Source organism: Myripristis murdjan, chromosome 19 (assembly GCF_902150065.1).
Source record: "Myripristis murdjan chromosome 19, fMyrMur1.1, whole genome shotgun sequence".
NCBI classification, from domain to species: Eukaryota; Metazoa; Chordata; class Actinopteri; order Holocentriformes; family Holocentridae; genus Myripristis; species Myripristis murdjan.
The window spans coordinates 16,515,763-16,543,461 of record NC_043998.1 but is presented as its reverse complement, the minus strand read 5'-3'; the positions used below and the strand labels follow the sequence as shown (position 1 = coordinate 16,543,461).

The 27,699-nt window shown below is 41.6% G+C and overlaps 1 protein-coding gene across 1 annotated transcript; it reads left to right on the top strand.

Moving 5' to 3' along the window:
• The first annotated feature begins 1,825 nt into the window (after positions 1 to 1,825).
• Positions 1,826 to 27,699, top strand: abca5 (ATP-binding cassette, sub-family A (ABC1), member 5). Its single transcript, XM_030077625.1, has 38 exons — positions 1,826 to 1,838; positions 3,108 to 3,277; positions 5,238 to 5,427; positions 5,782 to 5,955; positions 6,116 to 6,213; positions 6,702 to 6,928; positions 7,076 to 7,217; positions 10,103 to 10,291; positions 10,647 to 10,794; positions 11,163 to 11,340; positions 11,825 to 11,883; positions 12,110 to 12,396; positions 12,864 to 12,983; positions 13,171 to 13,309; positions 13,715 to 13,805; positions 13,981 to 14,120; positions 14,454 to 14,573; positions 14,725 to 14,926; positions 15,379 to 15,545; positions 16,019 to 16,146; positions 16,447 to 16,584; positions 16,694 to 16,807; positions 17,113 to 17,283; positions 17,905 to 18,018; positions 18,275 to 18,412; positions 18,768 to 18,836; positions 18,941 to 19,032; positions 19,370 to 19,493; positions 19,819 to 19,936; positions 20,114 to 20,205; positions 21,085 to 21,260; positions 21,850 to 21,925; positions 22,242 to 22,336; positions 22,783 to 22,902; positions 23,037 to 23,189; positions 23,304 to 23,383; positions 23,526 to 23,581; positions 24,047 to 27,699. Exons 1-38 carry the CDS (start codon positions 1,826 to 1,828, stop codon positions 24,185 to 24,187), a joined length of 5,049 nt encoding a protein of 1,682 aa, XP_029933485.1. The 3' UTR covers positions 24,188 to 27,699.

Genomic DNA, 27,699 nt, shown 5'->3' with positions numbered 1-27,699 from the left:
ACTGCTAAGAAGATCTACTATCATCTACCAAAGAAATTCATTTCTCACTACTTTTGCCCCTTATTCACCCTTCATAAAGACTGTGTTTACAGAGCATTGCTGCATCCTGCAATCAAATCCCGAGCCGCCTCATACTTCTGCTGACTTTCTGTTGTTTGTTTGTTAATAAGTGCTTCATTTATTTTTAATATGCACTTTAATGGAATAATAATGGCTTTTGTTCAGCAGCCTCCAGGTCATATGAACCAATGCCTCAAAATCAATATCAAAAACTTCTAATACATGATCCACATGGGATATGCCTCTTTCATTCCGCATAAGTGCTTCATATTTATTAAAAAGCTGAATGGGAAACTAATGGATTTTTTTCAGCAGCTTCCAGGTCAAGTTATCCATCCAAATCAATACAAAAACAGTCTACAGAAGGTAGATGGTGCACACCTCTTTTAATAAGTGTTTCATTGGTTTTGAAGAAATATTTTAATGGATTTTTTTTTTTGCAGTTGTTTAAGCAGCACATAAATGGCATGGGGGACCTAATCTCATTCATGTATTTTCACAATTTTTTTTCAGTGTTAATGGAAATCTTATCAAATTCATATGTACCAGTGCATATGTTTTATGTGCAGCTGTCATCCTTATTCTTTGTGGAGATGTGTTTTGTCCAATCTGGTCTTGAATTGTACAGCTTTGTGCTCACAGAGATTTTCTGGCCTTGGAGGCGTGTTTCTGTTTCCATAACTTGATTTTGAGAACAAGAAGACAAGAATACGGTTCATTTAGAGACATTGGGTGGCGATCTGGAAGCCGATGAAAAATCCTAGTAATTACATTGCTTTTCAGCATCGAAATGTCTATGTAACCAAAATTAACCTGCTTTTGAAAATGATGAGGAGTGTTCTTTCTATGTTTCTCATGCAATAAAAGTATTATATTTATTTACAGTCACATGGGTCACGGGCCATGGAAGCTGTGATGAATAAAAAAAATCCATTACTTATCCGTTAAATGATTTATGTAAAATAAATTACGCTTTTTGTAGCAATAAAAAGGGGTGTGCCTACTGCGGCCCATGTAATAGAACTAATACGAAGGACGTGCGCCTGAGGTGAAAGCCATTTGAGAAGAAGGTATTATTTTGGCCTTAAAACATTTATCTACAAAAGCTGTAGCTTTTTGATATGGCCATGAAATATGCATTCAATAGTAATATTCAGATCATTTCTAGTTGTGAATTTGTTATATTGCAACATCATAAGCTGCGTTCAGGTGACATGGGAAGAAGTGGAAACGTCTTTTTTTTCAATACGTGGAAACATTCATATTCAGATACCTTCTTATTCGAGAACAGACATAAACGAAGTACAACAGCAATTTCTCGCTTTGATTGCATTACTGTGAAAATAACCTGCTGTTTTACTGTCCGCCCGGGTTGGCATCCTGCAGCCGTACCTGAGTGGGACAAACTGGACAGCGCACCAAGTCCAGTGTCCAACCTGTAATTACCTCCAGGAGGGTGACATGAACAGCTCCATCCGCACAGCAGTTTGTATTATTTACAGTAAATCAAATATGATGAACGCAGCATCATTGGACAATAAGGGGCGTTTTGGTCGCCGTGTGATTGGTGCAAACCGCTGTCACTAACACGTAACCCAGATGTGATTGGTCGACGTCACATTTTCTGGGACCTGCCGTTTGACAGGCGGAAGTGGCGACGCGAGAGAAACAAGGACCTCGGCTCTGGTTTGCTGACACAAAATAACACCTGAATGCTGAAATGCAAGACCGTTAAAACGCAGACGTCGCGGAAAGACATGCCTTAATGTATTTCATACGTGAGTACACGGAACGCTTTCCTCTCTGGCGTGGTGTTTATGAGTAGCTGTGTTGTGCTGTATCCCGCTAGCTGCCCTGCTTGTGGCGTTGCGTACAGTCAGTTGCCACGGCTGCTTAGCTCGTAAGGAGCCAGCGTCAAATCCCCCTCTCGGCCAACGCTGGCTCTCAGTTTCACTTTTCTGTTTAGCCACTGTCTTTTTCTAATTCCCACTGAGCCTGGGCAACAAAGTGGACAGCGGTTTTGTGCCTCACGTTAACACATTTAATGGCTAGCGTACGGAGTGGTAGCCATGCCAGCATCGCACCTGTCAGGTTATTTGGTTGGCTAACATACGCTAGCCGCACTGTGTAAATGTTGACTTTAGCCATAACGGGTTAATTTTGCTTGCGATACGCCTTCTTAAAAACATGACCCCATGAGAAAGTACACTCGTCTATTCGTACCATAACTTACCCACCTACAGTAGGGCAAGCGTCAGTCCGCTGCATATTGCATACTATAAAGAAGGAGAAGTTAAGCTAACCTTACATCCAGTGTTACTGTGGTATAGTCTTGTCTTGATTACTTTATTAAATGAATTCACTGCAATAAGCAGTAGCTGATGTAAATTTATATTAACTAACAGCCATCTGAGAAGAATTCCACATGGTATGCACAAGGAAAAATAGAAATTAATGCTAAAATGAATCCCTCAATGCTGAAAATGAAGGACTTTTTGATTTTATTGGTAGTTTTCCTTACATTACAATGTATTCCCGGGTGCATCAGTGTGTTGGGAGGAATATCATAGGTCTGGCTGATGTGGCCAAAATCAAATATCGCTACATTGTTGACCAATTACCTCTATATTGATATAGTGACATGTTGTAGGAAATATTATTAGTACTCACGCATAATATTTACACAGTGAGATTTTTAATAAACAGTCATTAGTAATGTGGTTATGATGACCAAGCAGGTAAAGGCAAATAATAGAACAGCTACAACTGGCAAGTTAAGAAAATGTCACCCCTTTACTGTGATACAGCATTTAAATCCTGGACAAGGCAACCCCTGTCACAATATTGCAATATCCAAAGTCCAGGTGATATCTAATTGTATCACGTTATCAGTATAAAAATGACACATTGCCCGGCTCTGCATCCCAACAGTGGTGATATTATTAAAATGTGTTAAGTATTTTACTTGGCTACTCTTGCAGTCACATAAATTTAATGATGTCCAGGGTGGAAGTTAGTTATTTCTTTGGCATTTCTTTCACTTGCAGCTGAGCCCAGCATTAGGGAGACGACTTCTCGTCCGTACGTCATCCAGATGAGGCATGCTGGAAGCATGCAGCCCTTATATAGGAGAGATGCTGGAGTCTGGCACCAAACAAGAAGTCTTCTCTACAAGAACCTACTCATCAAATGGAGGACAAAGCAACAAAGTCTGCAGGTGTGTGGTTTTCCAGGGATGGGTTTGAATAAGTTCAGATGCAAGCTAGTTCTGCTCTGTTAATGCTTATCACATCCAAGTAATCACTTCTGTTGTTGTGTTTGACAGTTGTCCTCATTGCACACACCTCATCTTACCACAGAGTCAATAATCAGAACATCTTATGTAGATTATGTATGGAGCAATAAGTGTAACAGTAAAGTAAATGGAGAAGGGAGATAGACAAAGTGTGGAAAATGGCTTGTGCAGGTAAATGAGGCCAGTCGGTTATCAATAATTAATTGGTTCATACTCCTAATAATGTAGGTAATTTATGCTACTCTATGCAAATTTTGTGTTTGGCTTTTTACATTCTTTATATTATTGCTTTAACTGTCTCCATTATTTTATCTTGGCAAAGTATTTGGTTACTTTTGAATATTTTACTATTTTATTTCTGATAAGTGAAGTATTCTACATTTGTCAAATCAACCAGTGTCTTTTACCTCTCAAACTCCATTTGACCTTTTTGATAAGGTTAGAAGGTTTGCTTTATTGGTGATGAACTGTTTTAGTCCATTTTGTACTTCTCCTGTAGGACTGGTGCACTGTCACTCAGGGTTACGTTTTATTTCTCAGTCTGTTGGTCTGAGAGGGCTCTCTTTTTGGGTATCTGTTATTCTGCTAAGTGAGCCTTTTATCTTTGTCATGTTATCACACCCTGGGACAAGGGTCTGTAATCCTGAGGCTGCTGCAGTTGGGCAAAAAACAAACAAACCAAACCCAAACCATCTCTCCTTGCTAGGGCTTTTGCCAACTTTTACACTTTTGATTTTGGAATTGAATTTGTGATACCACTTATGCCTCTTCCCTCTTTCTCTTTTCCCCTTTTCGTCTTTGTAAGACCATGCATTTTTCATTTGGATTTAAGTTGCACTAATGCATTTTTAATGTCTCTTTCTGTTTCATCTTTTCTTCCTGGGGGTAGCATTTGGGGGCCTCCTGGAATTAAGCTGCTGTTAAGGAAGTGGCAGTGCAGAGTAGTGAATAATAGCGCTTGTTTTCCTACATACCAGAGATGTCAGTGTTTGTCATTGGCTGTCTTAGCCTGGCGCAACCCGTGTCTGTTATCAAAAAGAAATCCCATTAATCGTGTTACGCAATGTTGTGTGGCAAGCACAAGTCACAGACTTTCTGGTTTAAATCTGTTGATTATCTTAATGGTTAACCAAAATAGTTTCTAGTTTTGTTGTGTACATGACTACTAATCCCCTATGACCCTAATCTCTAGAGACCTAGATCTTTTGTTTCTGTTGTTAGTCTGTTAGGGTGATGTTTGTATGCAGTATGATCTACTTGATCCACTTTAGGCAATGGAACTGAGTGAGGCACAAGCCCCCAAACATCTCTTGATCTATGGCCATTTGTAAGACATGCTGGCTCTGAGTTCAAGTCTTGATGTGCCACTGGCACCCAGTTTAGAGTTTCAATTTCCTCCCTGTCACTCAAGGTGAAGCTGAGGCATCATGTTTATGGAGCGCACGAGAGAGAGGAGCTCCTATCACACAGGACTAAATAGAGTGGTGGAGCTGGAGCCCTTGAAAACAAGCAGTGTTAGAAATGCGTGTTAAGGGAAGTTTTGCAGGAATGTTTTTTAGGATTTATGTGCTAAGGGGCAGAGTACAAGGACCATAGTATACAATATATCCTCTTCTAATACGAAGCATCTCAGCAAGGGTTTTTTTTTTAAAGTAAAACCTGCTTTTGTTTTATTTGCTGTTTCCCAAGAGTGTATGCTTTAGCTGTTATACATTGCAGTTAAACAGTCTTTTATGCAGAGTAATTAAAAAAAAAAAAACTGTTGGGAAATCTAAAATTCAGCAGCTTAGAATACAGCATTTCTCCCAAGAGTGAACTATGGCAAACTGTATGTTTTCCTGTATGCTCATGAACTGTTTGTTATGATCATGTCTCTATCCAGGAGTTGATCCTACCTCTGCTTCTGTTGGGCCTCCTGATCCTCATCAGCACGCTGAATCCTCACGTTTATTATGGAGGCATCAGCACCACGGAGCTGGAACGTGATGACACCCCCTTCCTGAAGGGCCTGGGCTACACGCCCATCACTAACATTACCAACCACATTATGGAAGAGGTGGCCCAGGAGATGCGTGAGTTTCTGTGCTCCCCATGAACTACCCACAGTTATCACCCTTAAAACAGACCTCTGTCATCCTTAGGTAGTGTTGAGCTGCAACAATAGAGCTTTCTCATAGCTGCCATTTTAATGTTGAACAGCAGGGTAATCAAAGCTGGTACTTAGGTTCTGTTCCATTTCAGTGAAACAGCATGAACACCATGGCTCTGTTAGACCTGCATGGAACAGAGCCCTAATTAATGTAATTAGTAACACCTGTCTTTACCTGCTATTACATGTCAGAATGGCTGCTGTGAAAAAGGTCTAGTAGACTTTCAAATCTAACCTGTGTCAGAGGTCGCCACTTTTGCCTTCTGTGTGTTTTCAGACATGCAGGATCGTCTGGAGATGTTTTCCAGTGAGGAGGACCTAGAGAACGCCAGCCTGTATGAGCCCTCAGGCTATGTGGGAGTGGTATTCATGGACAGCTCTGCCACTTCCTACAGACTACGCTTCCCATACAACCAGCTGCCCTTACCCAGTGATTACACAGAATCTATTGGTAAAAAGTGCCACTTGTGTTTATTTTCTTTTCCCTGATACAGTCACATAAAAGCCAATAAGGCTGTCACTTGTTAGTAATGAAGCTGAAGTGTTTGGCAGTGTCAGTGTGAAGTTGTGCTGACTATATGGTTATTGTCATTGTGGTTATCCTTCCCCAGCCAACTGTTTTGCCAGCTCAGTGAACTGCAGAGCGGCCAATTACTGGTACTCCGGCTTCATCCGCCTCCAGTCTCTTATCGATGCAGCCATCATCCAGGTGAGACGGGCTAAAATCAGCAGAACGCTCCCCAGGAAGAAGCTAAATACACAGTGCATGTTGCACTGTGTATTTGGATACTCAGTGCATGATACACTGTGTATTGTGGAGGATCAGTTACTTGCACAAGAAAGAAAACGTGCATGATGTTGATAAAAGATTATATTTTTCTTGCCCAGAAAAGTGTGGAAAATTAATTGGAAAATAATTTATTGGTCTTGAAAAATTGTAGGAATTGTATAAAAAATATCTATCTTTATATGAATTGCTTTAGTCTTGATGTAGTTGTAGAGTCACTGTCATTAGAAGAAGAATGTATCAACCCCAGATATTTTTACAATTAGTACTGAATTATCAAGGGTGCATTTTATAAATTGGATCTTTCATATAGCTAATTCCAGGATTGCAAAATAACAGCCTAATTGGTTTAATTCAGAATAGCATTTAATAACTTCTTAACTGTCAGCATGTCCACCTTCTGTGTTTAGATGCAGACAAAGCGTGCGGTGTGGAGTGAAATGAACCTAAAGGTGGTGATGATGGGCCAGCCAGGTTCTGTGGAGGTGCAGAAATTCCCTCATGCCCTCATCTCTATCTACCTGGTCTTGGCTTTCACACCCTTTGTCACCTTCCTCATTGTCAACGTGGCAGCCGAGAAGGAGCACCGCCTCAAAGACACCATGAGCATGATGGGGCTTTATGACACTGCTTTCTGGTGAGTGAGGGGGATGAGAGATCCAGTCACTGTGGTTTCAGAGGCTTGTGTTTTGTTTTGATTGTATGAAGATAATCTATAGGAGCCCTCTGTGTATGTTTGTCTTTCATTGTGTGTGTGCCCACATTGTGTTATGCTCCACAACAGGTTGTCATGGGGCCTCCTGTACGCTGCTCTGGTGACCACTATGTCCATCCTGATGTCCATCATTGCCACGTATACTGCCCTCTTCCCCAACAGTGACTTCTTTGTCATCTTCTTCCTCATCTTTCTCTATGGAATCTCCTCTGTGAGTAGCTCTGCATATAATAGAAGTAATTTTGTGCTGACATTTTGCCTTAGAAAATATTTGTTGAGGAGAAGAGCCTCTGGATGGTGGTTCAGCTGGATTTGAAGATAATGACATTTGTTGCACCTCTTGATTGTAATTGCAGAACTGTCAATCAGAAGCACATGAATAGTACATTTGCATTGTCACAAATCCTGTACCCAACAGATTTCTAGGAATGCTAGGTGGAAAACTGAAACAGATGATTCGAGCCATCATCATTTTCAGAAAAGGCTTGGGGGCCAATGGGATTTGTTGCTATTATTCTGCTACTCGTACAGTACAGTATTGACTATTTGCAAATTTCAGAAAATCAGCATTTATTTGTGAGAACTGATGGCAGGAGAGCTGCAGTATCACTAAGTTGTATTTGCTTTTAATGTAGATTTCTCATTTTTATCTACTGTCTAAATCGGTGTTGCTGGAATGTTAATGTAATTTGCATCTGTTTCTGTATTTCTAGTGTCAGGCATAGAGCTTCAGAACCACAGTTTGACAACAGCAGGGCTTCTAAACTGGTCAAACTGGTTAGAAGTGATTATGCGTTGGCATCGGTTTGCTCAGGTTAGGGTTAGGCCTGTTGTTTTAGACCTGTTGTTAATTTGCCTATTTCAGGGCCACTCTCAGTTCTGTCTAAAACTGCTGGTCTAAAACACCAGTGGGTCTTTGTGCCTGCATCTTGATGTAGCTTGACCATATTGGGGTGCTGGTGGAAATATTGGCTATCCGCACCTGCATTTTCTTGTGCCTCTGTAACCACGCCTATATCCGCTGGGGGTGAACCCTCCCATCACTGTTATCACTCCTTGCCCAGGTCTACTCGTGAACTGAGATACTTTTGTAGCCATTAGTTTGGTTTACGGTTGTTCAGACTTCTTCCACTGCTAACTGAGAGAGGCTGTAGTCAACATTTCAGCCATAGTCTGGTTTTACCAGCTCGATAGTTAGCATGACTTCATCTTTGTGTGTAGGCTGAAGGCCACCTACAAGGTTTTGCGCTCAAAAGGTGGGAGGCACATTTCCTATTTCTGTTGCATTCTTCCCACTGTGCTGTGTCATAGCTGTAAGAAGGTGGTAGTTGTATTACTCTGGTGGTACTTCAGCTCTGGCTGACTGGTTCACCCTGGACTGGGTTCTTTTGAGACCAACTCAGCTACCTTTTAAACATTTTATTTTCAATATCCCTTATCATAGTTGGCAAGATGTTTGGATCAGTCAGAGTCATCTTTGATTTGCTCTCTGATAGCCAAAGTTCAACTGATCTACATGGCGTAGACTAGGATTATATACTATGAACAATTTTCTCTTCCTGCACTCCATCCTGGGAGCCTTAACGTACAATAAGACAATCTTTTTCAATATGGTGTAATCCACATTTAGACCTTGGCGTTTGAAGTCATTTTTAGTGCCAAAATATATGTTCAATGCAGCAGGCAGGCAGAGATGGACATGGCTTTTAGAGATTTATATATTCCTTTTAATGGGCTCTGAGCTAGAACCGGACTGTTCTAATTCAGCTTTGTGTCTGTGGAGAGTTTGCTTTTGCTTCGCATAAGTATCTTTTAATGAGGCTGCTTGAGATCGTAATTGTGGCATTCTTCTCGCTTTACAGATCAGAATTGCTGTTTGGAGGAAATCTGAGAGTCAATCTTTATATGGACCTGTTTCTCCGTTTTTCAATGCTTTCTCAGACTTAATAACCATACATATACTTAGCTAGACCTATAAAATCACCACTGTTCGTATAATTGTTTTTGATGGTGCTACAACCAATTTTCTTTCTGCCTATGTGACTGTTTTATTCAGATGAATTATTTTCTGTGTTCCCCTGAACACTATTTAATTCTCTTAGTGTTCCCCAAATGCTTTAAAGTATTCTCTGAATACTATTCCTCAGAGTGTAGAGTATTTCATTAACGCTCCCACAACATTCAGTTAACTGTTTACCACATTAGGTATGCCTTTCAGTGTCCCAGAACACATAGAATAACCCATTTATTCTTCAGCTAAACCCAGTTTGTTATTTTTCTGTGAACAACACAGTTTAAAGTATGGGATCATGTCACCCTGCTGGGAGAATCAAAGCACAAACACAGTGATATAAATTTTTGCTTCAAAAAATTCCCTTACCTCTTAAGTCTGGATAATAGTCACTGCTGTGTTTCAGTTGGGTAAGGGTCACCTTGAAGATCTACTGCAATCTGGATTAAGTGACCACATTGTTGAGGAAAAAGAGCCTCTTACTGGGTCGGTGTTGTTGAGCAAAGTCTTTATTCAACACGCGTGTGGGTGCAGCATACAGAGATGAAGCAAGTCAGTCTGAGTAGGCTAAATTGGCTGAACAGATAGAGGAATGTCATTTACACAGTGAGATAAACAAGACCATGTGACTGATGAGAAAGTGGGCTCAAGATAGTTAGAGCCTGTGTGATACATACTGGCAGTTACAGAGGGCAAAAGTTTACAGTGAGTCAAGATTCAGAGTGGACAGTGGAAGGGAATGGGAATGCATGAGTTTTCTGGTATTTGCTAGTCAAAACAAAAGTGTGCCATCCACACTCGTGCCATAGGCTGAAATTAACATAAAAACAACTAATATATCCTTTAGTATCATCCCCAAATCATTAAGCCTTAAACCTCAACTTCAGCATTTTTCACAGTTTGGCTTATCTAAGTTGTTGTAATGCATAAGCACACATGGTGAGGATTAGACCTCTGGCTTTTAATTCCAAATTACCCCCAGGAGCTTAATCTCTAAGCCTCTCTGTGTCACTTACTGCTCGATGTTGACCGTCTGTTGATCATATTCCTGCCTGCTTTTCATCCCTCTCTCTCTCTTTGCACAGATCTTCTTCTCCTTCATGCTGACTCCATTGTTTAAGAAGCCTAAGTTTGCCAGCACAGTGGGCTCCATGCTGACAGTGGTGTTTGGCTGCCTGTCGCTGTTCACTGTGCTGATGAAAGACTTCCCACAGCCTCTGGTTTGGCTGCTCTGCCTGCTCTCCCCTAGTGCCTTCTCCATTGGCATCGCACAGGTAATGCACTCCACTGGTCATCTAGGGGAATATGACATACATTGAATTACTTAATAAGCTTATTAGTTTCTCACTGGAAAGGCTCTGTTAAATGGAACAGAGCCTTAATTAATATCATGAGTAACACCTGCGTTTGCCTGCTATTTCATGCCAAAATGGCAGCTGTAAAAACGGTCTATTGCTAGGATTTGGTAATGTTGTTAATGCTGCAGACTTACTGAAATATTCTCAGCCACTTTTCATAAACATTGGCTTATTATATTAATACTAATAATACTAATAATAAGTGATTCAGTGTAGCTGAAGTATATATAAGCCTTCCAGCCATGGTCTTTTTGACTTCTTTTGCATGTAGGTGGTGTACCTGGAGGCCCAGGGAGATGGTGCTGTGTTTTCCACTCTGGCCAATGGCCCTCACCCTCTCTACGTCCCCCTGCTCATGCTTGTACTGGACTGTGTCCTCTACCTGCTGCTGGCTGTCTACCTAGACCAGGTCCTTCCAGGTAGGTGTACACACACACACACACACATCTTGAATCTTAGCTTGCTCAATCAGCACTTGAACTTGAGCTAAAATCTCAATAAACAGGTCCAGCTCAATTAGCCTCTGTCCACTTTGTAAAATATGGCATATGTGGCATTGTCCCTCCTGAACCTTAAATTACAGAATAAGCAAGCAGCATGGGTGGAGCATGTCTCTGAGTACTTTTCTTCTTTATACACAATTTTTTACTTTGTTGTATTCTATTTTTTTTTAATGGTCACAGCCCAATTTCCCCACAGGGATTATTAAAGTTTGATCTCATCTTATCTTCCATGATCATCTCATCACACAGTGATTGTTATCCTTTTTGTTTTGTCCCATATTCAGGTGAATTTGGTATGAGGCGGTCCCTGGTGTACTTCCTGAAGCCGTCTTATTGGTCCAAGCGCAGAAAGCGCTACGTGGAAGTGAGCTCGGTATACGAGACAGAAGTGAATGGCACTCCTGGTGGGGACGAGTCCGTCGAACCTGTCTCACCAGAGTTCAGAGGGAAAGAGGCAATCCGGTAAAAGTCCAAACTCATATGTGTATCAGTAGAATTTGAATTTGTTTTCAGTGCCAGCCACAACAGCTCCAGTAGACCTTGCTGAAGCCCTGTGGGGCCAGCCTGTAAACTAAGAGCTGCTGTTCATTTCAGTGTTCCTAGACAGTGGTAATAAGTGCTTCTTGGAAGTGTAACTTGTTGCAGGGCTGGATAAACTACAGAGTTTGACCACACATTTAGAGACTCTTCTGATATTAATGCGTGAGGAGAGAAATGTAGGCTTTTTGTGTTTCCAGAGGAAATCAATGTCAAGCTCGTAGAGAAGGGCATTTTGTTCTTTTCCTGGTCCAGTGCCAGACACAACGGCTCCATTAGCCCTGGCTGAAGCCCTTTGGGGCCATTCTGTAACCTAAGAGCTGCTGTTCACACTGACCCAGCTGGTGTGTTTACACTTCTCTCTCCCTTTTTTTGTTGTTTCTTTGCCCTTTTGCTCCACCTCCGGCAGCATCAATAACATCCGCAAGGTATACAAGGAGAGGGACAACGTGGTGGAGGCTCTGAGAGGTGAGGACTCGGCACTTTCATTTGATTTGTTCACTTCAGGTCAAGTGTTTCTCAAATAGCAGGTGATGTGATATGACAACAAATCAATGAGTTCTGGCAGACTAAATCAATTGGTCTATAGAGTATATCAAATTTTTCAGAGTTCATTCTATTGTTTATATGCAATTCCTGATTGCTCTCAGCGCTTTCCTTCCCTTATCCTCGTGCTTTACCTCCCCCTCCCCAGGCTTGACCTTTGACATCTACGAGGGCCAGATCACAGCTCTGTTGGGCCACAGCGGGGCTGGCAAATCAACTCTAATGAACATCCTGTGTGGCATCTGCCCACCCACTGATGGGTCAGCCACCATCTATGGCTCCCCTGTGGCGGAGATCGCTGATGGGGCAGAGATGAAGCAGCTGGTGGGCATTTGCCCCCAGTTCAACATCATCTTTGATGTGCTCACCGTAGAGGAGCACCTGAGGATATTTGCTGCTATCAAAGGCATACTGCCTGCAGACATTGATGCTGAGGTAAGTTGTAGAAAGCACTCATACAAACACTGATTGAACAGTCTGTTTTTATTTGTAAATGTTGTTTTTAAGTTCATTTAATGAGATGAGTAGTCATTATTGCTGCCTTCAAGTGATATTAGAAATACAGTAATTGCAAGATAAATGTGTATAGACATTCACATGATCAATATGACTGGGAAAGTTGGAATCATCAATGTCCAAGTTGCTAAAATGTAATTGGAAAAACCCAGTCAGCAATTGATAGTAAAAATTATGTATTCGCAACCCAGAAACTTGTCCATCAGTTTTCCATATCCATTCTTATTCAGGGTCTCATGGAATTTGAAACTCTGATCAACTTTTGACTTATTAATTAAGAGTGATATGTCTCACATGCATTTTCTCCCCTTCATTCTGGCATAGATCCTTCCTAGTTGCCACTTTTTCTTGCTTTAGATGGCTGACTGTGTTTGTCTGCCTTATAGGTTACCAAAGTGCTGAAGGATCTGGACTTGGAGAAGATCATGACCGCTCAGGCCAAGAATTTGAGTGGAGGCCAGAAGAGGAAGCTTTCTGTGGGCATTGCCATTCTCGGAGATCCCAAGGTACCCGGAGCTTGCCACTGGACAAATTGACATATTATGGTGGCATTAATTAATAGTCTTCACTTTCAATTTTTGTTTATCTCATGTTTGAGCTTGGAAGCTCTTAAGGTTTGTGTCAATAGCACTATCAGGCTAACAATTGCTTCCTGCCACACTGACCAGTTTGTGTTATCTGTGCTCGTTTTAGATCCTACTGCTAGACGAGCCCACTGCAGGGATGGACCCTTGCTCCAGACACCAGGTCTGGTCGCTGTTGAAGAGCCGCAGAGCCGGCAGAGTCACGGTCCTCAGCACTCACTACATGGATGAGGCTGACATACTGGCTGGTACGCTTTTTCAAGTAGCATTCATTTTTCTCTCTCTTTAGAGCAATGTCTTTTTTAATTAATGTGGATAAATGTTCTGCTAGTATGAAAACTTCCGTTGAACTAAGAAATTTTACACAGTGTTTGCACATAGCTGCTACTGTCTTTCAAACTTTGATTCAGAAAGAAATACCCTGTCTACTCTATCTTTAACTAAACCTGCCAGTTTTCCCTTTTGGTAATTATGCACAACCTTATGTGACATGGATTACTACCGATATGTGCACTTTTATAGCAGGTCTTGGAATTGTTTTTAGCCAGCTAGATGTAGCTTGCAAAACCACAATGGCATCATTGTAGTAAGTCTTTACTTGTTACTGTTGTAATGGCTGTCTTAAACAACATATATCACATTTTTATCTCCAGATCGCAAAGCTGTGATCTCTCAAGGCCAACTGAAGTGTGTCGGCTCCTCACTGTATCTAAAGATCAAGTGTGGTGTGGGATACCATCTCAGGCAAGTAGCTGTTGCCTCACAACACATCAAATGTACACTAATATACACACTAATAATGTAAATATATTTTTATGTTGCTTGTTTTTTTGTGGATGCATTTTGTAAAGTCTGTAAGTTATATCCCAGCCACATCTGTATATCTTTTTAGGTAACTTTTTACACTGTTTCTCCACAGAATGTCTGTTAGCGAGGGATGCGAGGCAGATAAGATCACATCATTGGTCAAGCAGCATGTTCCAAAGGCAAAGTTGTCACGGCAACAAGAGGCGGAGCTGACATTTACTCTGCCTTTTGAAAGCATGGACACCTTTCCAGGTTAGATCTCACTATCTGTAAGCAATAAAAATAATACTTCCCAATTCCAGTCAGATAATTGATGTACAGTGCACTAAAACTAGATCTGGGCCATATACAGCAGTAGGTTTCAGTCTAATTGGGTACCAGTCCAGTGTCTGTCCCCATACAGGGCAGCACATTGAAAGCCAGGTACAGTGGTTAAGATATTCACATGAAAGTATTAAAAATTCCACTTTGCATGCTATTCTCTAACAATCGAAATATTTACAAGTAATTTAGACCCAGCTTTGACTGTGATTCCAACTGACCAGCACCATCTCAGGGATGCAAATGATAATTTGTCTTTTGCAGGCTTGTTCTCAGAGCTTGACTGTCGACCTGATCTGGGAATTATCAACTATGGGGTCTCCATGACAACACTGGAAGATGTTTTCCTCCGTTTAGAGGCAGAAGCCGAAGTGGACCAAGCTGGTGAGTGTAGAATTACTGCACTAATCTGAAGAGAATCAGCAACGAAGCCAAGGTTCTCTTCTGAAATGATCCATTTGAGTAAAAGGGCTATGTACTTACACACCAGTATCTCTCTTTGACTTTGTGTGTGTGTCTGTGTGTCTGTGCCCAGACTATAGTGTTTTTAATCAGGAGCAGGTGGAGGATGAGTACGATGCGTCCCCCTCAGAAGATACTGACCAGCGGCTGCTGACTTTCTCAGACAGCAAGCCAGATGCCGTGGTAGGCCATGCTTTGTGGAGGCAGCAGTTCAGCACCATAGCCTGGCTCCACATGCTCAACATGCGCAGAGAGAGGAAGGCCTTTGTCTACACGTGAGCATCTACAAAAACTTGATATGAACTGAACAACTTAAATAGTTTAAAAAAAAAAAAAAAAATTCTTGCTGTTTCCATCAAAACAAACGTTTCATGTCAATCAATCAAGACTGAGACACTTATCCTAGTATACAGAACATCCTTACCTACAAATCTCCTCTTTTATTGAGTAATATCTAATGAATAAAACCATGCTAAAGTTGTATTATTGTAAAAATTAACTATAAAACTCACTCAACTTCCATAATTCCATTCTCATGTGCAAGTGCAGTTCCCCTCTTTCTGCTCACAAACCAGCATGTTTTAACAACAGGGGTGATTTGACTCAATTTTCTTTGTCCCATCTAACTGTTCTTCTTTACCTTTTTTTTCCCCCTCGTCTAACACCATGTATCTCTCCTCTTCTTCCATTCATCATTTCTGTCCTCATCTTCTCCCCTCTCACCCAGTCTGGCCTTGTTCCTGGTGTTTGTGGCAGCAGTGCTGGTCCTGTCCCTGGCCACAGGAAACATCCAGATCCACTCCCCTGACAGACAGTTCCTGCCCATCTACCTGCTTAAAAGGAACCAGGCACCCAGGAAGTACGCAACCAGCCTCCTGGTGCAGAACTCCTCTGGTCAGTCCAAGAGAGATTTTCTAAATAAAAAGAAATATATTTTATGGATGGATCTGTCTCTTTAATGGATAATAAGTTGCTGCTGTAGGGCAAAATCTGACAGCTGATACTTTGCCTCCGGAAATTAGCTTCACAATAAATCCTTCAGTCTGAAAATATGAAACCTAGACATTGTATTAAATTGTAAGATGATGGCAAGTCCATATTTTGTGCCTCCTGAACGTACTGTTATAATGTACCCTTTCAATGAGATGATTCACATCTCTGTCCTTCACAAATATGTTGATGATGATGATGATTTTGTAATGTGGTGACCTCTTGTCCTAAAGCTGCAATTCCGGTTGACCGTCTTGATATGGTCGTCTTTGAGTATTTGTTATTTGTTTGTTAACATTCCCCTGCCCCAACTCCAATCTTTGAATACATGTCGTCTCCCCCCAGTATTTAGCAGTCTGTTTTCCCTTTCTCATCAGGCTCTGATATCTCTGACTTTATCCACAACCTGGAGTCTCAGGACATCAAGGTGGAGATGATGAAGCAGATGGACTACATGGCGGCAGCACCACACAGCGCCGCCATCAACGTAACAGGATCCAGCAAGGTCACTTTCATATTGGACAGATTGAATTTATTTGGTATTGCCAGATATTTGATGAGACCGGATCAAAAAAAAAAAAAAAAAACAGTCGTGGCCTCATATTCCCTCTATCACCTCAGCCTATGTTGGTAGTGTTGCAAATGAAGAGCTCTTATTACAAGAGCTGCTCTGCTGCTAAGTGCTCTAATTGAGAACCAATTTTATCAGTGAAGAGGCACTTGGTGGAAGGGTCGGTCACCTGCCAACATGTAAAAAGGGCACCGGTGCCATTCTAAATGCTTTCCTTTTTTCGTTTGTTAACAGGGTTTCAGATACAGTGTTGCATTCAACAGCACCACGGTCCACTCCTTACCCATGGCTGTCAACATACTCAGCAACGCTCTTTTAAGAGGCCTGAACGGTACCGGACAAATCCGAACCTGGACCAAACCTTTCGACTATGTGAGCATTCAACAACAAAAATGCTCTGTAAAATGTAATCTGTTGTAATTTGCTTTTTAGTGAATTTTAAAGGTACTGATTGAATGCCTCTATCATGACTATCCCTCAGCAAATCCCAGATGCTACATCTTACGCCCTGGTGTACATAGAGGCCATCATACTTGGCATGCTTGCAGCTGGGATGCCTGCTTATTTTGCAATGGACCACACTCGAGACAGAGAGGTAGCCACACACCCCCAATGATGATAAGATTGATTATTTTATTTGTACAGCAAGTTGTTAATTATAAACAGCTAAGAATCTATAGTACCTCACAAACCCTATTACACTGCATCCATGTTAGGTGTTAAGGCCTCATGTGAAAAGGAGGTTGTGTTTGAACAATAGGATCCTCAGTGGAGTGCAAAACCCCAAATCCAGTGAACATATTAAAAAAAAAACAAGTGGAAAAATGTGGAAAACATTCTAGCAGCCTAACCTGTTAAATATGTGATGATATATTTGTTTGCCTGTGTTCTCCCCTGCAGATCAATTGCCGTTCCACACTCCGTATTTCAGGCATGGTACCTTCGGCCTACTGGTGTGGCCAGGCAGCAGTGGACATCCCCTTCTACTACCTCATCCTCTCCTGCATGACCACCATCCTTTTCTCCTTCCACACTGGCAACCTGCTCACCTCCAGCAACCTCACCGCTGTGGTCTGTACTGTTGTTGTATACATGTAGTAATGTAATGTAATGTAATGTAATACATATAGTATTGGATCTAGTGGTTTATTACAGGTTCACTCTTAAAGTCAGTATATAGTTAGGTCCATAAGTATTTGGACAGTGACACAATATCCATAATTTTGCCTTTGTACACCATCACAGTGGATTCAATCACATCTTGATTACTCCATTTCAAATCCACTGTGGAGGTGTACAAGGGAAAAATTATCAATATTGTGTCGCTGACCAAATACTTATGGACCAAACTGATTATAGATGTAAGAAAGAAAGTCATGTTATGTTATTTGTGTGGCTGGTGTGTGGTGGCAGGGATGTCAACAAGGTGTTTTTAATGGGGTATCTAAAACATCAAAAAGTTGGAAAAGTGAGTCTGTGCATGGAATAATGTTAGCTGTACCGAGTCTGGGCTTTCTTTTCCACCTATTTTTTTAGGCAAAAGAGATGGAGTAGAGTCCTTAATTAATTCATCTCCAAGGAATATCTCAAAACCATGAGCATAAAATAATGAAAAGTCTTGCTAGCAAAGATTTTTGACTTTTACACCATCACTCCTTCATTTCGCTCCATCCTCCACCTCCCTGCTCCTAGGTGTTGTGCATCGTTGGCTTCGGCCCAGCCATGATCCTCTTCACCTATGTGGTTTCCTTTGGCTTTGCCCGCGTCCAGAGCAACAGGGATTTCTTCTCTGTGGTCTCCATGATGGTGAGAGAGGATGTAGACTCTGGGAACATTACCTGTAAAGAAGAACACTGCAGTTGAAAATAAGCAATGTTTATATACAATACAAACAATGCAAAAAACTTCCTAAATCATTGACGTTTGGGATCAGTTACTCTAACTGTGGCAACACAACACTTTTGGTGTGTTGTTCGACTTAAAGATGTCAGTCATTTTTAGAACATGCTGCCAGCTACTCATTGCAGCGCTTAACTTTATGTATGTGTGTCTTGTGCTGCAGGTTTGTGTGGTGTCTGCCTCTCTGGTTCAGCTGTCTTTTGTGAATGATAATCCTGGTTTGACCAGGAACCTGCACAATGCCTTGTGTTTCTTCAACCCTCTCTACCCTCTCATGGGCTGCCTCAACTGCATCACTAAGGTAAGAACCACAGGCAATCAGTATTCAGTTTTTTGCAGAAGGTTTTACTGTCCTTTGGATTTATTGCAACTAAAATGCTGCATCTTGTGTTTTGTTTCTCCCCTGAAAACTTGGCAAGCTTCTTAACTGCATATTCTCTCAATTTACGGTAGAAGTCCAAATTGTTAAATTGCAAATAGAATAAATTGATATCTGCTGGTTCAGGAGGGTTTTCATCGGGCTCTTAATTCCGGTGAAAATGGGATGATGTGTGTACATTTCAGTCCTTGTCAGGGTTTTTAGACCGTGGCTCCAGTTAAGAAAATGATAGAAATGGAGACTCAGTTAATTTGCTGATGCATTTTTCCATTTCCAGGCTACCTTCCTCCCTTCCCTCTATGAGGAGAACTTCTTGTGGAAGAATCTGCTCATTGCAGTTGTAGCTGTGTGTATTTAATTTAACTTACCTTTTTTGATATCCAAATACATAAAAAATGGTAATTGTACAGGATTCTGGTCACCTTAATATGTATCCATTGCCTTGTTCAGCCCTATCTCCAGTGCATCCTGCTGCTTTTCCTGCTTCGCTGGCTAGAGATCCACTACGGAGGGAGGACAATGAAGACTGACCAGTTCTGCAGGTGATAACCGAGATTACAGGGAATAACTCAGATTATTACCTCAGTAGATAGTTGCTTTATCATATAGGCTCATTGCCTATAATCTACATCAACACATACATTTCAAATTGTTCCAAAATGTAAATTTAATCCATTTTATCTTGTAATGATGGAGGCTTACATCTGATTCACAGTCATTATAGCTCTGGACAGAATAGCTGATTGTTAAAAGTTGTGTTTAGACTAAATAGAAAATCAGCATCTTGAATATTTTAATCTGAAGAATATGTTTTTTTATGAGTTGACTGAGTGACAGCATGCTGACCCAAACCTTGATATTTCCTTATAATTTTCAAAGGATCTCATCCAAGGCCAAGCCCAAAGTGGAGAGGAACATGGAGGAAGGGCTGAATGAGGATGAGGATGTGCAGATGGAGAAAGCCAGGGTGAGGGAGGCGCTCAACTGCCAGAGCTGTGAAGAGGTAGGTGCTTGTTTGTGAACCCTGTTGAAGGGAATTTACTTATTCTGATCTGTTACTGTCAGAAAAAAACATGTCACTTTGTGCATTTTCTGCAGCTGTTATACTGTGCTATCCATATTAAAATAATGTTAAATAGAGATAAATACTTTTTACATAGGGCAACTAATGAAGAGCTTTTGACTCAAAACACTGTCTGATGTGAAGGTGCATTGGAGCGGTTAAGTGTGCGTGGTGTGCTTTTATCCATTATGCTTTTTTTTGGCTTTTTTAACTATTGACTGCATGCAAGCTAATGTTTTCTCTATTCGCTGTCCTGTCTCTTTAGAAACCAGTGGTGGTTGTCAGTAACCTGAAGAAACAGTACAAGGGCAGAAGAGAAGGTTTTTCTCTCAGCAAGAGAAGGAAAGTGGCCACTAAGAACATATCTTTCTGTGTTCGGAAAGGTACATTCACTTCTTGGTCAAACCAGCCAACACCAACACAGATTGTGACACAAAATGATTGCTAATAAAGGTCTGGGCTTTTTGGCCAATTTCATGTCTGCTTCTGAAGCTCCGACAGCATTGTAAGGAAAAAGTTTACCTGTCACAATTCACAAATCCCAACCGATGTCTCCCCAGGTGAGGTTCTGGGCCTGCTGGGTCCCAATGGAGCAGGGAAGAGCACCATCATGCATATGCTATCTGGTGATACAGACCCCACCGCTGGCCAGGTACACACTGTTTAACCCACCCTCCATGTCTAACCAGTAATAGGAGATGCTGTTCATGAATTTCATTCATGTTACCTTTGAGGGCTAAGTCACTATTTTAATTGTTGTTGAACTTGTTCCAAAAAGCATCACTTGCTACTAATTTCAGTAGCAATATAATTGCTTATTATTCCTGTGAGAGTAGAAATTTATTGCACAACTCAGTAAATTACTTATCCGTTATACCTCTGAGATTAGCAGTTACATTCTTTGTTTTACCTTAAAGTCATGACAACGCAGTTGCTTTGCCAGATTTTCAATGAGAAAGATCCAGGTAGGTTTATCACGGCGGGGGGGGATCAGTTCTTGGCAGAGTTCTACTATACTGATGGCGATGGGTAAGAAGGACCTATGGCTCTGCTCAGTGGTACACCATGGCATTCTGAGACTCCTGCTCACGCGGTGTCCTGCATCACAGGCTGAGTGCTCTCCCGCCCATATGGTCAGAGAGCTGTCGATGGCCAAGCTTTTTTTCTGGAATGTAGTTTTGCAACCGTGTCTTGGTGAAGCATTTGCTGCTGTGTCCCCAAAACTCCTTGTCAACAGCCCTAGCTCATCCATCTTGTTGGCCAGTGTCCTCCCATTCCCCAAGAAGTAATAGCAGATTTATATTTCCTCCTCCTTTCATGTCTCCACCTTCAAAGCTCTTTTGATATTTTCAGACGCTCCCCCTGGATCATGGCTGACTCTTGTGCTGTCAGCTGGTCCTGTGTTTAAACAATACTGCTTCTACATTTTTCTCTAAGTCCACCTTGGAAGAATAACGATGAATAAGTAATATTAATATCAGTTCATGACATCATACTAAATTGTGTTTATCTGTGTTTCACACCTCCCCAGATAATGATGGGTGACTATAGCACAGAGTTTCATCCAGTGGACAGCCCCCTAGAGCATGTGGGCTACTGTCCGCAGGTCAACCCGCTGTGGCCCAGGATCACTCTACAGGAGCACCTGGAGATCTACGCTGCCATTAAGGGCCTGCGAGGACAGGATGTACCAGGCATCATCAAACGGTAAGCTATCACCCTCAGTTACCATATCCACAAGTCTGCCATCATGACTGATTTCCACAAGCACACTAAATTGTTCCCAGTATGAGGCTGCTACAATGGACAGTCAGCACAGATGATCATGTAGCATATGGGAGATAGGAACTTAATCTTTGTGCTCTCTATTGTGTCTGGGCCCATCACAACTTTTTCCAATATGTTTGTTCTTTACGAATCTTGCAAGTAGTGACGTCCCTGTGTGGTGTGACTCAAAGTCCTGCAATAACCAGTGAAGGCTGAGCAAGATCAGGGGGTTGTTTGGTGTTAGTGCGTGTTCAAATTCATTGTCAAGTGTGCACGCCCATGTGATGCAAGACGAAAGTGTGTGAATGCCAGTTGTTTAGGTATGTGTGTGTTGAGTGTTCTGTGTCCCCAGCCTTGTCAGCAGTCGAGGCACAGCTTTTACTCACAGCACAAAATGGATTTGTAGGTTGGCATTTGTGAACCAAAGCTGCTGTCAACTAAGGTCAATTTTTTGTATAATGCAGTCATAGTCATCCTTGTCAAACTTTGTGATTTGTCACTCAATGACAGGATTTGTTTTGTTTCGCAGTGTGGTGAATGCTCTTGAGCTGAAGGACCACCTGAACAAGCAAGCCAAGAGCCTGTCAGCAGGACTTAAGAGGAAGGTAAGAACAACAAATCCTCCATTTTCACTCAGTTCCCTCCCTAAACTAACTCAGCAATCCTGGAGCTTTCAACTTTTGGCCTTACTGGAATAAGACTTAATTATGTCTCACTGGAGTCGAGACTTGCATTATTCACAATCAATAATTCATTGAGATTTTATGAATAAAAGATAAATAGATTTAGGTTAAGTTTGCCCCATCTCAGCTAATTTGCCAAGTGCAAACACACTTTCAGCTCCTCATTATCAGGTTAATACTTCCTCTCTCAGATTTTTGCACATGGAGCTGACTAGCATGTTATCTCTTTTGTTTACAGTTGTGCTTTGCCTTGAGTATGATTGGGAATCCTCAGATTGTCTTATTGGATGAGCCCTCAACAGGGATGGATCCCAAGTCCAAACAGCGCATGTGGTGAGACACTATTTGAGTATTCATAGATGACAAAAGTATTCCTCAGTTGTAGTTGACATGACATGATGGCTATAAGGCCCCATATTTATTTGTGATACTCTTACTGATACTGTGATAATCGTCAAAATATTTCAGTGATAATAATGACTTAGTTTTACTTAGTTTGTTAGCCAGGCAACGTAGTATAATTTTTTAACTTTAATATTTTTTGTTTTTATCTCAAGTCACGAAAGTGTTTTTGTACTTTCAGTCCATGATAATAACCTTTGTCAAAGTGCAGGTTCACCTGCAGAACGGCTGGAAGCTGGTAGGGCATCAGCGTATTGCTCAAGGATACTTTGACAGGGCGGATGCTTCCTCTCACAGTGACTTGAACCTGGGCCTTCCCATTTACTGCTACACTTCAGCTTGAACGGCTCCTTGATCTCATTATATTTTGTGTGTAGGAGGGCCATTCGTGCTGCTTTCAAGAATCGGCAGCGGGGAGCTGTCCTGACCACACACTATATGGAAGAGGCTGAGGCCGTGTGTGACCGAGTGGCTATAATGGTTTCTGGCCAGCTGAGGTTTGTTCTTGCAGTGGGATTCAACTGTGTGGCATCCTTTATACGTTAACACAGCACATTTCATAGCATTGTTCTGTAGTTAGAGATTTCTGAAGCAGCAGACATTATTTAAAGTCTCTGTCTCACCCCATCAGATGTATTGGCTCTATCCAGCATCTAAAAGGGAAGTACGGTCGAGGCTACAGCCTGGAGGTGAAGCTCAGAGAGGAGCTGACTGGGCTCCAGCAGGTGGCGCTGCTGCACAAGGAGATCCTCCGAATCTTCCCCCATGCTGCTCGACAGGAGAGGTGAGGTCCAGCCCAACACTTTGCGTGCGTGCGTGCGTGTGTGTGTGTGTGTGTGTGTGTGTGTGTGTGTGTGTGTGTAATGAGATGCTAATGTTTGCTGATGCTGTCTTGCAGCTTTGCCACTTTGATGGTTTACAAGATCCCCATGGAAGATGTCAAATCACTGGCCAAGTCATTCTCTCAGTTAGAGAGTGGTGAGTCACTGCTGATCTTCGAGACACACACACACACACACACACACACACTTGCAGGCCATCTGGCTCATATTTACTGACATATTCAATGAATTCTGAATGGATTCTTGCTCTAATGTGTCCTTTCTCCCTTTATCTTCAGCTAAACAAACCTTCAACTTTGAAGAGTACAACTTCTCCCAGTCTACCTTAGAACAGGTACGTTGTAACGTGTCTGAGCAGGGGAAAAAAACACACACACCATTAACTGTTTCATTTTTACATCAAATTGAAGAGTCAAGTTAAGTTTATTGAGAGAGCTTGTTTAAAACATACCAAAGTTCTGTTTGGGAAAAAAAGTTACATTTATAAAACAACAATTAATTGTATAAAACAAAATAAGTAGGTGCTGGACAGAATGGAAATCATTGAAGTTGAAGTTGAATCTGCACGCTGGAAGTTAGTCCCAAAGTGTATAAAGGTGGTGTTAATACATTTGTACACTTATAACTTACAACTTACTTACCTATCAGTGTGCAGATTGTTTTTGTTCATTGTTCCCCTGATGTTTTCAATAAGGCTAATATCCATTACATCAGCATCAACATTTGTTAACTCTTAGCGTCCTAAGTCCTTCATCTTCCTGTCCTTTCTCCTCTGCTTTCCATTTCCTCACCTGAACAGGTGTTCATGGAGTTTGCCAAGGAGCAGGAGAACGAGGAGGACGAAGTGGGCTCTCTCAGCACAACGTTCCAGTGGCAGCGGTTGCGCCAGGACGGCTCCGTTTCAGTGAACCACACAGACAGCATCGTTCACCAGCTTTGAACTCCACCTGAGAGGGGTGGGGGCGGCGCTGCTCAACACTGACCTGCTAGGGCTCAGCTGCCTGTGGGCACACGCCAGCACTCGCCCCCTCCACACTCCGCCCACCATCCCCAAACAATCGGGACAGACCTCTACTATGGGCAGGACCCTAGACGATGGGGGCTTGCATAAACTGGGACTGTCTGTGTGTGTTGGGGCTGGGGGTGTTCAAGGCCCTCTTTCTGCGGAGCTGAGGTGTGCATGTCTGTTACCCTCATCCACTGGTGCTTTGTATTTTCTGACTCGCACTGACCGAGGGGCCTGCAGTCTTTCTCAAAGACACACTGACCTGACACCAACTCCTCTTTCTAATGTTGTGTTTTTTTAATCTTCACGGGGAGTCGGTAAATGGAAACTATATATAAATTATATAAATATATATAATATTTATGCTTTCTAATACTTTCCATCCATTCTCCTCCATGGGAGACATTACGGTTAAGTGTTTTTGCTCGTCTCTTCAACTCTTCGTCCATTGTGTTTGTGAAACAGTAACGTGTTTTTTCAGCACTAGCAGTACTGGGATCCATCCATGATAGTACCAAAGCAGCACATCTCTGAACCACACACTCGTACACCTCCTGGCACATTGACACTGAGAGGTGCTGTTTTTCGTTTTGTTTGTTTTTGTTTTTGGTGTCAGTAGCATGTGGATAAATCGTTAGTGAAATAGATATATTTATGTTGGGCAATAGGCAGTTTACATGTTGCCTGGTTGCTGCACAGATGCACTAACGTACAGTAGAAGAGATGCTTTGTCATGTTGTGCAGCAGCACTCCCTCTTACAGTGCCCTCTAGTGGGTCCTTACACTCATTACAGGTGAACATTTCACATGACTACCTGCTCAGTAGAGGGATTGCTACTGTTTTTCACTGAGGCTGAAGTCCCTTCTCCTCATTTACACCAGCATGCACATCTCATTGTCTAAACCCACATATAAACACATCTCCCCACAGTTTCCAGGACTCAGAAAAAGAGGCCTGCTTTTTTGGAGCAGCTTAGCATGCATGCTCGAGAGGACGTTGACTATCTTGAAATGTGGCAGATGGATGTTGGGATGAGGGTTTGGCGTAGATGACTGCTGCCCCGTGGCCTTCCTCTCAACAGATTTAGCTCTGAAGTAGAATTCTTAGCTTGAGAATGTAGAAGAGAATATGCACACCAGTACATGTAGCACACTGTCCTCATCAAACATTTGTCATGGGCACGAACTTCAAACACGGAGAAATGAGGCAGAAATTGTGTTGAGATGGAGATATGTATGGGGCTTCTTGTGATGTTTTTAAAAGTATTTTCTTAGCCAGATTTTGTAGGGATAGTTGTCTTTGACACTAGATTTTGAATGTATGTTGGGCCTCCAGTGAGAGGGGGTTTGTACCATAGGAGTGACCAACTCCTCCTCAACAGATACATTAATCTGTGGAGCTCCTTTGTCACTCTGTTTCACTTTGGTGCCACGTGTAATCTCACAAATGTGTTTTGTTTGATTTATCTAGCCTGTTCAGTGTGTGTTTATTGTACATATGTGTGTTTGTATAGCTATGACTATCTTGGGGATGTTCTTAAATAAGCTAGTACTTATACTGGGAGGTGTGTTGTTGGTGCAATACCTATCAGCAAACCGTTAAATTGTAATTTCCTCATGAAATTCAGGTGAGAGGTTGATATTTATAGGGAAATTGAAAGAAACTTTCTTTATAGATACAATAAGAACAGACTTGAGAGACAAATGTGATTCATTCAGTTGAGTGTATGTAGCCTGTCAGTGAAGATAAGCAGGCAAACACATCCCGCTCCTAGGCAGGAATTGTGTTTTTTGTGTTTATTTATTTTAAATTTTTTTGTAATACTTGCTAACCAGTTGTCAGCAATTAATCTTTTGATTGAGAGTGTGACCCTTATGGCCCCTGACTTGGTAAAGTAGGAGAAAGTCATACCCAAACTACATATCACGTTTCCCTTAAAATGAAGAATGCATTCTGCTTCACAGTGTTTCATGCATGAAGTCAAAGACCGTGTCCTCCTTTCATATGAAGCACTGACAGTCCGTTTTATCTTCCTGGTAGTTGTTCCTTTCCTGCTAGAGAACAACCATGGAGTAGAATCTGATCGTCTTCTTGTAAAGGCATCCTAAGGTGTTTGGGGCAGACGCTACTGGTATCAGTCATTGTTGTTGGCATGCGTTTGTCAGGATTATCCAGTCATTATACTGAGAGGCCTTTTTAATGAAGTTGTAACCTCTGTTTAGGCTGGGCGTGGCACAAAATGCCTCTCCAGAGCCTTTTTCTTTTTGCCTTGCAACATGAATCCATCTTCTGTCTCTCAACTGCAGTTCAGCTCTTAAGTTGACCTGTTAAATTCGGAGTGCACATACTTTATAGTGGTCATATGCTTGAAATGTTGATTTCAGTGGTGGGCTTTTAAGTCTTATATGACGTGTTTGGGATAAGTGACTTAAAATGTTTGTTAATGCACTGCTTTACTTTTTTGTATTGTAACCGATTTTATTGCTTCTGCGTTTTACCTCGGTTTTCTGTTTGTTAACACTCGACAAAGTGAGAGAGAGCTAATTTGCCATGCTGTCCTTCATTCTTACTAAGTATGAAAATTAGATTTTAAAAGCATGAGGAGTTGTTTCAAGCAAATTTTGTGAGTTTTGATGATGACTATTATCTGATGGCAAGCTGTTTGCTGGGAAAGACATACAGTGCAAATATATTTTATAGACTACAGTACACACTTGAGGTTTTTAACATTCATATGATTTGGTTGGCATATTCTAACCTTTTTAACTATGATAACTTAAACTGTCAACTTTTTTTTTGCACACATGTAGCCTTGTGCCGTGAACTCGGGCACAGAGTCTTGGCTCTGCATTACTTGTGCGTGGGAAGGATGGATGCCTTTTTGGTACATTTTTTTTTTTTTTTTTTTAAGTTATCTTTTTCCAAAGTGCAATATTTGGATATGTGTTGTTCACAGCAAACATTCTACTCAGTCTGTCATACTCTAGTATCCAAATGTTGTCTGTGGGTTTAGTTTCAGTAAAATGTAGCCACCCAAGTAACATTTGCTTTTTTTGCACTTCTTTAACCCCTGCTGCCAGAACAGAAAGAATCACATCAAGTATAGTACAGAGTGTCTCACGTATAGAGGAGGAAAAACCATTTTGGCTCTGTGGAAAACAGGTTGTAAAGGAAACTGACATTGGCATTGAAACAGAAGACGGTTGTGTTGTTTTTCCTGGTGGTGGTATACTTGCACTATTTCTGGGAAATTTTATAACCTTTCTGTATATTATGCAATCTTTGTAAGATTATCTGTGCACTGATTTTATTTTTGAAAGACTGTGTGGTTTAGCAGTGTGCTGTATTTTGCTCCTATATCGCCCTCATGTCTAAATGAACACTGGTCATTAATGAACTGTGGTCCCTAAACCACCTTCTCATGAATAAATGTGAATCAAAATGA